The sequence below is a fragment of the Castor canadensis genome, chromosome 3, assembly GCF_047511655.1.
Source record: "Castor canadensis chromosome 3, mCasCan1.hap1v2, whole genome shotgun sequence".
In the NCBI taxonomy this organism is placed as follows: domain Eukaryota; kingdom Metazoa; phylum Chordata; class Mammalia; order Rodentia; family Castoridae; genus Castor; species Castor canadensis.
Window position 1 is genome coordinate 159,357,239 of NC_133388.1, and position 15,952 is coordinate 159,373,190.

At 41.8% G+C, this 15,952-nt stretch overlaps 1 protein-coding gene across 1 annotated transcript in view; it reads left to right on the forward strand.

Moving 5' to 3' along the window:
* The window catches only part of Pop1 (POP1 homolog, ribonuclease P/MRP subunit), a 40,810-nt gene extending 25,708 nt beyond the window's left edge, over positions 1-15,102 (forward strand). The window contains exons 12-16 of the mRNA XM_074068895.1: positions 719-834; positions 2,768-2,959; positions 3,903-4,057; positions 9,823-10,176; positions 11,336-15,102. Of these exons, the coding sequence (XP_073924996.1) occupies positions 719-834; positions 2,768-2,959; positions 3,903-4,057; positions 9,823-10,176; positions 11,336-11,990 (1,472 nt within the window). The 3' untranslated portion in view covers positions 11,991-15,102. The remainder of the gene's footprint in view (positions 1-718; positions 835-2,767; positions 2,960-3,902; positions 4,058-9,822; positions 10,177-11,335) is intronic.
* The last annotated feature ends 850 nt before the right edge of the window (positions 15,103-15,952 follow it).

The window sequence follows — 15,952 nt, forward strand, 5'->3', positions numbered from 1 at the left end:
TTCCATCTTATTTTTTTCCCAGCCATCAGACCCACCCAGGTATGTGCTTTTGAGTGATGTTTCTGTGTTGACATTTTGGAATCGTAGCCAAAAATCATGAGTTGTCTTAACTTTTTTTTTTTTTTTAATTCTTCAGTCTAACAAAATTAAATCTGGAAGATTTTCTTTTCCCCTAATGATTAAATGACTGCACATAGAAGTGTCTTACATCATTACAGGTGTTTATCACTGAAAATGTTCCTTCCCTTTTTCCAGTAGAGCCCTTTCTAGTGTGGCATGGCTTGTTCAAAGGGGCGAAGCAGAAGGTTTCACAGAAGATAAAATACGCTCATCTTAAAGGAATGGAGAAATAAGTTTTACAGAAAGAAATAAATAGATCAATAAAAATGGGTTATTAGAGACTTTGGATAGGGGCAGAAGAAGATCTAGAATCTGATTGTCTTAAATGTGGAATCAAGCAGTTATTTAAAGCTACTTAATATACTTGCATCTTATACATGGAAAAATAACTATCAAAGAAAAACATTTAACAGCCTTTTTTATTTCATAGACTATGAAACTAATGATACGAATAATTTCTTGTCAAGTAAATTCTTCTAGCTAAATAAACGTCTATAAAATACTCCCTTGTCTTTAAAGATCTTACTGCCAGAATTATTAGAATTTCATGTAATTGATCTAAGGATGTGGTTTGAAGGCAATTTCTTTTCCCTCTTAGATGATGAGAAAGTTAGACATCTGCTCCTGGAAGGTGTGCCTGTGGAATGTACACATAGCTTTATCTGGAACCAAGATATCTGTAAGAGTGTCACAGAGAATAAAATCTCAGATCAGGTAACTAGTAGTGTAAGGCTTACTGGTAAAATTGTGAATGTTGGGTGAAAGTCATTCTAGAGACACTATGAAGTGATTTTTGTACTTTATGGATTCTCATAGACTTCCTTTTATTTTCAAATAGCTTATTCTTTACTCATGATATATATGGTGATTTTTGTTTTTGTTTTTCTTTAGGGAAGATGATTTCTAGGAAAAATACAGAAACTTTTTCTTAAAGCGTTAATTTCCTGATTGAAATTTTTTAAAATTCTTTTTTTTCCCTTAAATATTCTGTCTTTAATTTCACAGTGACTGAATTCCTGTGAGAGCCAGGCATTATCTTAAATGATGGGATAGATGAAGGACATGGTTGAAATTTACGATATTCAGGAAGCCTAAGAAAGTATTGAGGAAGACTGAGAAAGGAGTACTGAGCCCAGGCTAGGGCAATTGAGCTTCCTAGAGGGAGGGGCTGGTATTTGAATTACACTCAGGCAGGAGTCTAGATTAACCAGACATCTTGGGGACAAGGTCAAGGCTGCAGTGAGGAAGTGATTTTAGGAAGTGAGAGCAGCATGTATGATGGCCCAGGCCCAGACCAGGATGATGTGTTCATAAATCTCCAAATTAGTCAGGAGCTGGGAATTAATAGTGGGGCAGGAGAAGAAGCTGAAGGGATATATAGGGATTGGACTGATGATTTAGGGCACCATTGAAAATTTTAAGACAGGCTGTTACATGATGGGATTTCTCTCTGGCAGCTCTGTGGAGAATCAGTTAGAATGGGTCTGTGGGACAGGATTGCTGGAGAGTGGACGTGGTTTGAATGGCCTTAAAAGACTCTTGTAATACTCTGGATATGGTGGCCTGCATTGTGGTGTGGCTGGAGTAAAGGGGCTAGGGCTTACTACATATTCCTGGAAGGTAAAATTGACAAGACTTGGGGGGTTGGCTGGAAGATAGGAGATGAGAAAGGAGACTTAAAGATTAGTTCCTGACATTCTAGCTTGGGTTTAGGATCTCACCTAAAAGAGAGCCAGCCAGGGCCATGTCCATCTTCTTTGTGACTATATCCTCAGGCTGCAGAAAAGTGCCTTGTGCACAGAAGTGCTCAGTAAATATTTGGATGAATGAATGAGCGGGCAATCAGCTAGATGGGGGTGTGGGAGGAGAGCAGATGCCGTGGGAAAGGTAGGGAGTGTGGGGCTGTGGTACTCCCCAGTACCACAGTCTGTTTAGGAGACAGATCAGTCCCAGGTGGAGGACTTGGCTAAAGAGAAACCTGTTAGGATGAACAATAAGCACATGTTGGTATTGGGAGCTCAGGCAAAGGTAAAAGAGCTGGGGCTGGTCATGCCTTGAAGAGTATCCATGAGCTGGCAGTGAGGCACAGTGTTTGAGGCGGTGTCTTGGGTGGTGTTCAGTAGAGTGGTGACCCTCTCACCTACTTCTGCATCTCTTTATATTCTACTAACACATAATTTATAGCAACGTCTGTCTTAAATCATTCAGTCCTGGTGAGAAATTTTATCAAGAGCCAGAGAAATTTTCTAATTGTTCTTCCTTAAGAAGTCATTATTAAAATTCTTTGTATCTTTTTTACTTTATGACAAATCTTAAATGTATGAACCCAGTATCAAAATATAAGATTAATTTTGATAATGAGATTAACAGAATGAATGTTTATCACTTTTGACTTTGAATCATCTAGTAGATTCTGGCCCAAATTTAAGGTAATTTGGCATTTTCTACCAAAGCCTTTGTACTAAAGGAAATCTTTTATCTATGGAAGGAATACTTTGTACTTACAATGGCTCACATTTATTTATTCAGAACTCTCTGTTCCTTTTTAAAAGAACATTTAATTTTCTAAAGCTATTTATAGAGAGATCCAATAGGATCTCCTAGAAGACAGAGGTTGTTTGTCTTCAATTCTTTTCTTCCACTTTAGGATTTAAACCGGATGAGAAGTGAATTGCTGGTGCCTGGATCACAGCTTGTTTTAGGTCCCCAGGAATCCAAGATACCTATACTTTTGATTCAACAGCCAGGAAAAGTGACTGGTGACGACCGATTGGGCTGGGGAAGTGGCTGGGATGTCCTGCTCCCAAAGGGCTGGGGGATGGCTTTCTGGATTCCATTGGTAAGTTACTTTTTGATTCCAACTAACAGTTACAATGTTTAAGGTACATTGCTGACAGTTACTAATGCTGAGCGCTTTCTGTTTGTGTACAATTTAGAAACTGAGTGGTGTATTTCTCCACTTACAGGTATAACCCTGGATACAGGCTGCATTATACATGTAGTCCTTGGAGCCAGGTTCTTATTGTACTGATATGTTGTGAATTTTTGAGGCTTTTTTTCTCCCCCATGTATTTTATTTTGTTTAATGTGTTATCAACACACTAATTGTACACATTCACTGTGATATTTCCATATATGCTTTGATCATGGCCATCCACCCTTCTACCCTTGCCCCATCCTGCCCTTTTGCCAGGCACCAGTCTCAGTTCCCAGGTGGTAGAGCACCTGTGTAGAAGCTGGAGGCCCCAAGTTCAAACTCCAGTACTGCCCCCACCCCCAAAGAAAAAGTGGGACTATTTAAAAATAACTCCATTTAATTTTTTTTATTTTAAAATGTCTCAAGTATATAGTGTACTGATATAAATTAAGCGTACGGGTTCACTGGCAGTACTCAGTGTCCCTTTCTCCAATCTCATTGGCCCTCCTCCTCCCACCATAATCACCATTCTGGTGATTTGGTGTTTGTCACCACCACACATGTTTTTATAGCTTTATTAAATGCTTATACCCCACAGTGAAATAACTACACTGACATGTTTTTGAACTGTAGACCTCACTGCAAATGCTTTGTCTACTTGCTGTATTTACTCAGCACTGAGGGTTTTCCGTGTTGATTGATGACACTTCATTTCATTCACTTTTCCTGTTGTGTGGTAACCGATTGTAGGATTATCCCACCGTGTGTTTCTCTGTCCTTTTGATGGGCATCTTCCCCATACAAACAATTAAACAGTTTCACCTGGAGCTGGTAAGTTGGCAGTGTCTTCTGACATTTCTTTTAGGTCTATCGAGGTGCAAGAGTTGGAGGGTTAAAAGAGGCTGCCATGCACTCACAGTATAAAAGGACACCTAGCATCCCAGGAGATTTCCCAGACTGTCCTGCGGGGTCTCTGTTTGCTGAAGAGCAAGCTGAGAATTCTCTTGAAAAGTATAAACGGTAAGCAGCTGCTTTCCTACTTGGTGGTGTCTTAGGGGATAAGAAGAAGGAGGATGTGCTCATGTTGAATAGTAGTTTGGGAGTGGCTACAGGGACTCTTGATGTCTAATGTGGAGCTTTCATGGGATTTTTCTTGAGTTCTGCATTACCAAGAAGTAGCTAAGAAGATATTACCCCAGTCAGGAGATTATTTTATATCTACCTGGCTTTTCTAGGCCCATTCAGGTTATAACCCTTCTCTTGGCTGTCATGGAGTGAGTACACCTGAACTCACTTGAGTTTCAGACCCTTCTGTCCCCCTCTAACAACTCCCTAAATTGTAGGCTCCTGGAAGCCCAGAAATTCTTTTCTCTCTCTCTCTGTCTCTTTCTCATTTGTTGCAGCATCTGCCATGTGCAGTAGTACTGGTGCATGGAGGGTCTTCATAACTCGTTTGTCTGATGAGCCAGTGAATGATTGAATGCTGGAATTGCTCATGTGTGAGCTCCGTGGAGGGTGAGATGTGTTTTCCCTTCCCGTTTGCTGCTGAAACCAGACAGGCACAGTGCCTGGCTTTCCAACTGTTTGCCAAATGTTGAATGAATGAGTGAACGAATGAGTAAATGGTGATACATTCCTGGATTGTCAGCTTACTAGCTCTTTTTTGTTTGTAGACAGGGTCTCTCTGTATATGTAGCCTAAGCTGGCTGTGAACTGCTGATTCTATGTGTTTGTTCAATAATTGATAATAATATTTAGATTTTTTTTGCATGAATATTTTCCATAGGTATAATTTTTCAATAAAAGGATTATACTGTACATATTATTTTGAAACCTGCCATTTTCATTTAACAATATATCGTGGATATATTTAGTTGACTCTAAACCAAATATTGGCAAACTTTTTTGGTAGCGGGCCAAATGAGAACTAATGTTGACTTTGTGGCCCCTTCAGTCTCCATGACAACTACTCAGCTCTGACATTGTGGCATGAGAGCAGCTGCAGATGACAAACGAATGACGGTGGCTGTGCTTTAGTTAGACTATTTATAAACACTCATACGTGGATTTCATAGAATTTTCATGTGTCATAAAATATTTTTTTTTTGCTTTGTTCGACCATTTGGAAATGTAAAGCCATTCTTGGCTGATGAGTTGTACAAGAAGACCATGGACCAGATTTGCCTGTACATCACCGCTCTCAGATAGAACTTGGAGGATTGCAGGGACTTGCAGGCTGAATGTTCTACATCAGTGGCCCTTCCACTTTCTTGCCATGCACGGATGTGCCCATCTCCATTACACATCTCTATGTTTGTCTGACGTGTTCATTCCTTTATCACATATTTACAGGGAGTCTGTTGTGTGTCCAGTGCCATTGTAGATGCTGGGGCTACAGCAGAGAGAAATCAGACAGTCTGTCCCTGACTTTGTGGAGCTTCTATTCTTGATGGAAGTATGTTTTTAGGCTGGTGTGTAGATCCAGGAGTGGTCAGAGAGGCTTCAATACAAGAGCAAAGCCCTTGAGCAGAGAATAGGGACTGAGGTCCAGTGCACAAGTAGAGGGGTGGCGTCTGATGGGCCTGGGTCAGTTTTTCCATTTTAATAGGCTGGAAGAGGCATCTGAAGTCTGAATATAGATCTAGGTAGATGAGATTTTGGGTGAAGAGATTAAGGTAGCATTGTCTGTATCACAAGTGTTATCTTAGTGAACAAAGCAGTGAGGTTACCAGCTAGGGGAGTAGGGCTGTCAATTTTGAGGAGAGAGGAGTCATAAATAGTTTTTTTTGGTTTGGTTTGGTTTTTGGTGGTATTGGGGTTTGAACAAAGGGCCTCATGCTTGCTAGGTAGGTGCTCTGCCATTTGACGCACAACTCCAGCCCTTTTTTGCTTTAGTTATTTTTCAAATAAGATCTCCCATTACATTTTTGCTGGGGTCTGCCTGGGACCATGATCCTCCTAACCTGTGCCTCCTGCATAGCTGGAATTACATATATGAACCACCATACTCAGCTTTTTGTTGAGATGGTGTCTTGTTAACTTTTTTGTCCAGGCTGACCTCAAACTTTGATTCTCCCAATCTCTGCTTCCTGAGTAGCTGGGATTATAGGGATGAACACTGTGCCTGGCCTATAAACAGTTTCCTGAGAGAGTGGCAGGTTGAATTGAGATTTGTAAGAAGTGTAAGAGAGCATCCAGTTGAGTTTTTTATTTATGAATTAAGGCTGGTCAGGACTATATGTTCTTCTCTAGCCATGCTCTGCCAGTGAGGGCTGGCATGGGGGCACTGGAGAGTTGCTCTACCCAGGATGGCCTTTGCCAGGTGGAGGGAATTGAGGGCACATGTAAGGGAGGGACCGTTGTGTGCACTATGGAATCTAAGCGGATAGAGAGGGATGAAGAAGTGGAACTGAGCAGTGAGGAAATGGTAGGATAAATGAATAAGAGGCTGACATGGTTGAGGGATTGTGGGGATGGTAAGTGGACTGAAAAACAGGAGGGTCTCTCTGAGAGTGGCACACTTGACATTGTGGAACAGGTGTTTGCAATGACCAAACCTAAGGTACAATGTGGGGGGTGGGTGGCAAGGCATGGTGCAGTACTCATGGGTTGGGGTATGGAAGGATGATTTAGGTAGACACTGAGGCCACAGGGAGTGACAGTTGTTTGAGGGTGGAGGTGGTGGCAGTGCTGCAGTAAAGCTAGTGGACAACTTGACCAAGAAGGGAGAGCCAGTGGTTTGCTTAATGGGTGTGCTTCAGAGAAGCTGGAGGAAGAAGGAGAGAAAAATGGCCTGGCCACATCAGGAGGCCATGTACCCACCCTGGCCATTGCTGGAGAGGGGCTGTCAGGACAGCAATCACTGACCTTGGGCTAACTCCCTACAAGTGAGATGTGTCTAATATCAGGCTCTTGGTACATGATTGTCCTGTTGATGGTTGTGCTGAGTTAGGATTTCACCTGTAGGTGAGGCCAGTTCCCCTCACTTTCACCAACCAGGACTGTTACCAGGCTTTTCATATGGACCACCCAATGGTTGAAAAATGGTGGGGTTGGATATTTTTTTTATGTGCTCTTTACCATTTTGTGTCTTTTTTGTATGTTGCCTATTTATTTATTTTGCTCCGTTTTCTCTTGGTGTGTATTTGCCCCTTCATTGATTTTTATTCTTTTTTGTTTTTATTTATTTTTTTGTGGTGTTGGGGATCAAACCCAGGGCCTTCTGTGTGCTACACAAGTGCTCTACCACTGAGCTACTCTTCCATTCCTGTTTTATTGATTTTTAAGAGCGTTTTTGGTTTAGTCTTTCTTATATTGCTACTTGCAGAGAATGATACTTTTATTCCTGCTTTCCTTGACTTACAATTGTATGTAATTAAACGTATTTTTTTTCTCACACAGTTTTAGTATTCTGCTTAGAAAGTTATTTCTAATTGCCATATTATGAAAATATTTGCCTCTGTTCTTTTGAGAGGCAGTACAGTTTATGGCTAATGAAGTGATGCTGCCTAGGTTTCGTATCTTAGCTCACCCACTTAGTAGCCTTGGAGTCTCAGTTTAGTAGGAACCTACCTCACAGTGTGTTGGGATGATTTATTAATGAAGGCAGTACTACTTGCTGGAATAAACAAACTCCCAAATTTCAGTGGCTTAATGCGAAACAATTTTATTTCTCACTCATAGTCCACAGTGGTGTTCTTGGTCAGGGCTGGGGTTTCAAAGGTCTGGGTACCTTCCATTCTGTAGTTTTTCCTTTTTCCCAGGTCTCAGGTCTTTGCATACAGCTGGCAGAGGGACGAGGTGCATAGAGGAAATGGGTGAGACCTGGAAGGGCTGAGCAAGTCTCTGCCACTTATACTCTGTTGGTTAGGATGTGCAACCTAACCTTCCTTGTGTCAGGAAGAGGAGAAAATGAATTCAGTGGAAAGCTTAGCCAGTCTCTACACAAACATTAAATGAGTTAATACGTATAAAGCACTTGGAACAAAATAAGTGTTTAATAAATATTAGCGATTGTTGTTATCATTAGTCAAGCCTTTCCTGAGCTTATGTTAGTGTGAAGTAGGAAACTGTTTTACCAAATAGTAAGCCATTTCTGACTCAGACCCCACCTACCTCCCACCAGCCATGTTCTCATTCTTCATCTAATACTGCCATACACTGAGAGCAGAGGGGGAGGGCTGAGTAAGAACTCCTCTACCTTCTAACCCAGCATCACTGTTTACTTCAGTATGAAATATTGAGAGAATTTGTGTAAATGATAGTTACCTTTTTTCACAGGTTGAAGGAAGTTTTTATTTATTTATTTTTGTGGTGCTGGTTATGGAACCCAGGGCCTCCTGCATGCTAAGCAAGCACTCTGCCACTGAGCTGTATCTCCAGCCAAAAAGATCTTTTTTCTTTAAAGGTCTAACCAAAATTTGTGTTTTATTTCCTAGGTGTACTGTTTTACTCAGCTTGTACTGGGAATTGGCTCCACTTCTCTAGAGACCTTTTCTTTAAGCTTTAGAAAATTATTTCACATCTCACTTTTCAAACTTTATTCCACATGGATCTACAAAAGTCAGGTTTGAAGAATATTGTGCTCTGCTGCACCAAGTGGCAACACTACACACACTGTGATTAAGATGGCTTTCCTAATCAAGGGATTGAATTATGCTCCGTGGTTATCCCTCTGAACCTGGAAAGGTCCCTGGGGTGGCAGGTGCTCTGGGAGTGTTTTGGCAGCTGCTCCTCTCAGGGAGGCCATCACACACTTAGTTCAAACTTGAGAATATAGATAGTCTCAAAGAGAACTCCTGACTAAGATTGCAAGGTCATTTCCATGTGAGTCCTGGGACACTGGAAGTAAATGAGGGAAGGAACACATGGCCCTGTCTTGAGGTGACTCTCAGTCCAGTGCAGTCAAAGAGTCCTCCAAGCCGTAATGGCCAACAGCCAGGCTGATCCCGAATTCTTGAGTCAGACCCTGGTTTTTACTGTACTTCTTAAAAGTTCTGCCTCATTTATACATTGCCAGAAAGGTCAGTTGGTGTCACTCTTGGGTAGGGCAGTTTGGAAGCATCTGCCAGTATTAAAAATGCTAATATTCCTTGTCTTAGCAGTTCAACCACCAGGAACTCATCCTGTGGATATGCTTGTACTTGTATAATATGTTCATGGTCACTCATTGCAGCACTGTTTGTAGAAGCAAAAGCCAACACCCAAAATGTCTTTCAGTGGAGGACTATAAATAGATAAGGATGTATTCATTTGGTGGAATAAGATACACAGCCTTTTACAAAAGAATGAGGGAGATTGATGTGCTGATATAAAATGCTCTCCCAGATATTTTGTTAAATGAAAAAAGTGGTTAAGCAAAAAGTACTGTATGTAGAGTGCCAACATTTGTATAAAAGTGAGCAAAAGGAAAGAAATATGTATGTAGGGTTTTGCCTGTGTATATAAAATGTCTCTGGAAGCATATGTAGGAAGCTAATAATGACATTGTCATTGTGGAAGGTGGCAGGGTTACTAGAGGTCAGCATTGAGAAAGAAACTACATTGTAACCTTGAACTAAGAGCCTTGTAAATAATACAGGGACGTCTTTGTGGATGCATTATCTATTAAAGAACAAAGAAGACAAGAAAGCTTGGCTGGTAGAGATGGCTACTATTTTTTATCTTACATTTCTTGGAAAGCCTTTTTTGGTGTTTGTTGGTTAGAGATACGTTATAATGGCCATAATTATCTTAAATGTCCACTCTTCAGTTGTTCAAAATCAAGTTTTTTTCTTTTTCTCTAGACGCCCTCCTGCCAAACGGCCCAACTATGTTAAGCTTGGCACTCTGGCACCTTTCTGCTGTCCCTGGGAGCAGTTAACTCAGGACTGGGAGTCCAGAGTCCAGGTCCAAGGTGCATCTCCTGGAGCCTTAGCTCCAAGTGTTGAGGAAAGTGACCCAAGAAGGCACGAGGTGCCCCATGCGGTCATGCCTGAGAAAACTCATCAGCCATCTGATAAAGCGGGCTTATCTGCAAATGACCCCAGGGAGCCAGAGGTCATGGATACAGAGTGTCAAGACCAGGCAGAGAAGGTTCCGGACCAGGGTGCCAGTGAGAACCACATTGCTGCCACTGGGAGTCAACTCTGTGTTCTTAGGTAAGTACAGGTGACTTCCAGATACATTTTGCATTGTTTATATTTATATTGAACACCTTGCAGGATATAGTTACCTTTTCCTTTATGCCAACCCCACATGAATATCTAGACTTTTGGAACGGGAAAGCTAGTTCTTTGATGTTTCATGGAAGGCCCAGGAAAACAGCATAATAGCATTTGATGATGAAATGATTGAAAATAATGTTGTCCACTGTTCTATGCCAAGGCAGCTTTCCCTGTGGCCTTTTTCATTGAATCTTGATTCACAAAGAAGTGCCCTACCTCACTGAATAGAACTTTCCTGGTTCTTTTGATCTCTGTGGACTTGTGCGGGTCACAACCATTCAGTGTAACGTGGTCGCATTGTAGCAGCTTCCCCAGTGAAGCGTGTTCTGTTCTCAGTTCTGCTGCAGGCAAGTTCTGCTCAATACCCTCATGCTTACTTTCCCACCTCAGACTTGCTCTCTGTACAGCAGCCTCATCATTTCATATCACTTTTTCTTACTTTACATATAACTCTCCCTCTTGAGATTTTCTCATCAAAATGAGAAAATTGTCTCGCACTGTGATTATAACGCTAAGATGTAGCCCACTGTCTTACTTTTCTCAGCATTCAGTTTTTTATTTTATTTAATTTTTTGTGGTTCTGGGGATTATACATACCCAGGGTCTTTGTGCATGCTATACCCCCAGACCTGCCTTTAACTTTTTTTTTTTTTTTTTTGGCAGTACTGTGAGTTGAACTCAGGCCCTTGTGCTTGCCAGGCAAACTGAGCCACTTGAACCACTTGAGCCCCTCTGCCAGCTGTCTTCAACTTCTTTTTTTTTTTTCCTTTTTTTCTGGTGGGACTGGGGTTCGAACTTAGGGCTTCATGCTTGCAAAGCCAGCACTCTACTACTTGAGCCACACCTCCAGTCTTGTCTTCAACTTCTTAAACCTTTACTTTTCAATTTCAGAATGGTGGACACCTAAGAAGAAAAATACCACTACTAAAACATATTAATCTGTATTTTTAATTTTAAAAAAAATTGTAATTTTGATAACATTCCCACACACAATATAAAAAATCAAATTAACTGTAGCAATGCCTCATTTTCTAATTGGATATTTTTTCCTTGAACAAAATATCCTCAAATGTATGTCTCTGACTTCATGTAGGAGTAGAAAGTTACTGAAGCAGCTGTCAGCCTGGTGTGGATCCAGTTTTGAGGACTGTCGGGCAGCCCGGCAGGCTTCCAGCAGAGGGCAGCAAGAATTGACCAGAGAGGCCTGCCTTTCCATCCTGGACCACTTCCCCAGGGCCTTGGTGTGGGTCAGCCTGTCTGTGCTGAGGAAGGGCAGCCCTGAGCCACACACCATGATCTGTGTCCCAACGGAGGAGGACTTGCTCCAGCTTAGCCGGGATCACCACTACTGTGGGCCCCAGGAGTCCAGACACAGCGACCCATTCAAGAGCATGATCCTGAAACAGAAAGAAAAGAAGAAGATGGAGAAGAAGAAGAGCCAAGGACATGCTGCTTCCGAGGGCCTAGCAGTTGGAGCTCTTGTGGCTGAGCAGGAAGCTCTGACTCCAGGGCTGTGGTCAGGCCCCCTTCTGGGTGTGACCTCACACTGCTCCAGAGTCCTCCTCGGCTTCGTCACTCAGGGAGATTTCTCCATGGCTGTCGGCTGTGGAGAAGCTCTGGGCTTTGTGAGTGTGACAGGCCTGCTGGTTATGCTGTCTAGCCAGCCAGCAGCCACAAGGGGCGTGGTGCTGCTGAGGCCACCTGCCTCCCTGCAGTATCGATTTGCAAAAATCGCCATTGAGGTGTGAGTGTGGGTTCACTGCCTCGCCACGCATAGATCATGGTTTTGTTTGCCAGGTTCCACAGTGGGCGAGTCTGCTTTCCCTGTCTCCTGTTTCGAAATATCACATGAAATTCCCTGGAAACAAGAATTAAAAATTATGTATTTTGAAATGGTGAAGTGTTCACATCATTCCAGTAATTATCATTGGTTTCCGACCTTCCCTGCTCTTGCTGTCATACTCTGAAATCGTTTGGGATGTGTAGCTAAGAGCTTTTGTGTTATTGTCTCTTAGTCTGTTTAATTCTTGCTGAAGAGTATTAGAAACTATCTTTTATTATCCCTTTTTTGGCGGTTAGGAACAAAGAGCTATGAGGTCTCTTTGGAAAATCTTAGAGTCATGTGTTAACAGGCGTGTAATGATTTGATTGTTACTGAAGAGGAAATTTGGCTTCTTTATGGGCTGTGCTCAATTGTGTACTGAAACTAGTGTGCTGACCACCTTATACCATCAAGAAAGAAATCACGGATGATTTATTTTTGCTTGTTTTCAGGCAGGCTCAGTTTATGACAGCAGTGTTGGGCAGGAAGTAAAATAGGATTTGTACCTCTTGACTCAATGTTCTTTAATGGTTTTGCAATACTAGGGTTTGAACTCGGGGCCTTCACCTTGAGCCTCTTTGCCAGCTCTTTTTGTGATGGGTATTTTTGAGATATGGGCTCACGCACTGTTTGTCCGGGCTGGCTTTGAACTGCTCACGCACTGTTTGTCCGGGCTGGCTTTGAACTGCAATCCTCCTGATCTCTGCCTCCTCGGTAGCTAGGATTGCAGACGTGAGCCACCAGCACCTGGCTTGTTTTTGTTTTTTTGTTGGTCTGGAGAACTCAGACTCACGTTTGCCAGGCAAGTGCTCGACCTCTAAGCCATGCTCCAGTCCAACCACTTTGTTGTTGACCCACATGTGATCCTAGGAGTTACTTAATATTTTTTACATAAAAATTATTATTCTCTTTCTTCTGCGAAGAATTTCTTAAAGCCATAAAGGAGCATTTCTCAAAATATGTTCTAGAAATATGTTACCTTAAAAAAAGGAGATTTCAAGGTCAGGTTGATTTAGGATACTCTGATAAGCAAAGTTAAGCATTTCTTTATTAAAAGACTTCTGAAACCTTCCATGTAATAATATACATTGTGAATCTCCAGGAAGTAGATAACAGAGCATAGTGTTTTCTAAATCTTTTTACTACTAAAATTCTTCATATAAGGAGCCCTTTGTAGGGTCAGTATTAGGACACTTTGGGCAAGATGGCTGTATGGCAGTGATGACTACAGTGACCAGCTGCTGTCCAGCTCCAGTGCAGTCGCATCCACTGAGGTCTCAAGTGGGGCAGAAAATAAACCTCACCCTACCACACAGGAAGAGTGGATTCACCAACTCTCAGTGCCTTGGCCCCGACTTTTCTGATAACAGTCTCTAGCAGAGCTGGAGTGGGATTTTTTAGTTTAAATGTACAGTTAGGCTTTATTTCATGTAAATGCATTGGATTTTGTCAGGAAAGGTCCTTGGTGTGGTGAGTTGGGGAAAGACGACAGGCCTTCTAGTATTTGGAAAGCACCTTGAGCCAATGAAATGGCTGGTGTTTTCTCTTTTCCCCAGCATCTGAGCATCTGTCCAACCCAAATGAGCTGAAAAAGAGGATTACTCAATGCTGTCTGTAAACAGAATTAATGAAAATGTCACCTGATGTTCAGTTGTGAATATTTATTGGACCATTCCTCATTTGTTTTCTAGGTTCTAAGCCACTTCGTCTGTGGCTTAGCACTATTGGTGACAAGTCTGAGTGTCCCACATGGTCATGCAACCTCATTCTGTACAGCATCCTTTTGGGGCCTGCTGCCCTGCCCCCATTACAGGGGACAGGACATGTTTACAGTCACTCTGCTTTTTGAGGTAGGTGAAAGAGCCATGCAATTAAAGGATGGAGTAGTGTCTCCCACAGTGTACGCTGGGAGCCTTGGTCCCTGGAAAAGGCGTTTTATGCTAAGTGGATTGGGAAGAACTGTGCACAGTGTCTTCCTGTTGCAGAGTCATGGTGAACATGCAGTCAGGGGTCTGCAGGATAGAAGTCTGTTTTTCAGACACACACATGCCCTTTTTCCTATACCTATTGTCCAGAGAACACTAGTTTTATGGAGTATACTTTGCAAACTGATAGAATCTGCATATGTGCAGAAAAGAATCTATATTCCCATGAAAAAGTCTCAGGATGGCTTCAGTGTAAGCAGTTGAACAGAGTAATACTGATTTTTATCTGTCAGATGCTTGCTGAGCTGGACTAGAGCCACATAGCCACCAAACAAGTATGACATGATCCTGTCCTCTTGTTGAGCGGGCAATGATTTCTGACAAAAGCCAGAAAATGTCCGAAAGACAAGAGTTGTGAACTGAACACTCAGACTGGTTATACACTTGTTATGTGAAACAGAATTGATTCTCTCTAGGTAATTATGCTTTGGCTTTTTCTTTTGGCTTTGCACAAGTAATGAATCAATTATCCATTTTCATCATAGAAAAATTAGAAAGTGAAGACAGCAGCAATAGTAACAAAATCTAAATCACCTGGACTTTCACCAGCCAAGTGTATCTGTCCACCTTTCTGGTGCTTGAATATCTGGGCATTAAGATGTATGTGAGTAGGTTTCTTTGAAGAAAGTGTAATTGTTTAAATAAAAACCTGTACAACTGCAACTTAAGTGATTTATGGAGTTTGATCAGCATGAGCCCTAATGTTACCTTTTATTGGAAAAACAAAGTTAGTAGAGAGGGTTCTTTCTTCCCAGCCTCTGGGAAGTCAGGGGGCCATGACCCCTGACCAATTTTAACTGCTCTGCTCATGGCCAGCCTATGTGAAGCCTGGGGAGCACAGATCTAGGTCCAGGAATGGGCAGCTTAGCAGACACAGGTAGAGCATCCAAATTGCATCCAAATCCAAAAACTTTTGAGTGCTGACGTGGTACTGCCAGTTCCAAATTTTCACACCTGACCTCATGTAATGGTCCACAGCTAAAATACAGGTACACTAAAAAGTTGTGTTAAAATATTGTACAAAATGACCTTTAAGCTATATGTATAAGATAAATATTAAAAATGAGGGCTGGCAGAGTGGCTCAAGCAGCAATCAAGCATGGGGCCCTGAGTTCAGACTCCAGTGCCACCCCCCCAAAAAAGAAATACATAAAAAATGAATGAATTTCATTTTGAGACCAGGGTTCCCTCCCCAAGACATCTCATATATATATATATACATACATATATATATATATATATATATATATATATGTATGTATATATATATATATATACGTATATATATATATATATATACACACACATATAGAAATACTCCAAAAAAATTTTTTTTATTCATATGTGCATTCAATGCTTGGGTCATTTCTCCCCATGCCCCCACCCCCCCTTACCACCCACTCCGCCCCCTCCCTCTGCCCCCCACCCCCTCGATACCTGGCAGAAACTATTTTGCCCTTATCTCTGATTTTGTTGAAGAGAGAGTATAAGCAATAATAGGAAGGAACAAGGGTTTTTGCTAGTTGAGATAAGGATAGCTATACAGGGAGTTGACTCACATTAATTTCCTGTGCATGTGTGTTACCTTCTAGGTTAATTCTTTTTGATCTAACCTTTTCTCTAGTTCCTGGTGCCCTTCTCCTATTGGCCTCAGTTGCTTTTAAGGTGTCTGCTTTAGTTTCTCTGCGTTGAGGGCAACAAATGCTAGCTAATTTTTTAGATGTCTTACCTATCCTCCTATCTCCCTTGTGTGCACTTGCTTTTATCTTGTGATCAAGGTTAAATCCCCTTGTGTTTGCCCTTGATCTAATGTCCGCATATGAGGGAGAACATAAGATTTTTGGTCTTTTGGGCCAGGCTAACCTCACTCAGAATGATGTTCTCCAATTCCATCCATTTACAG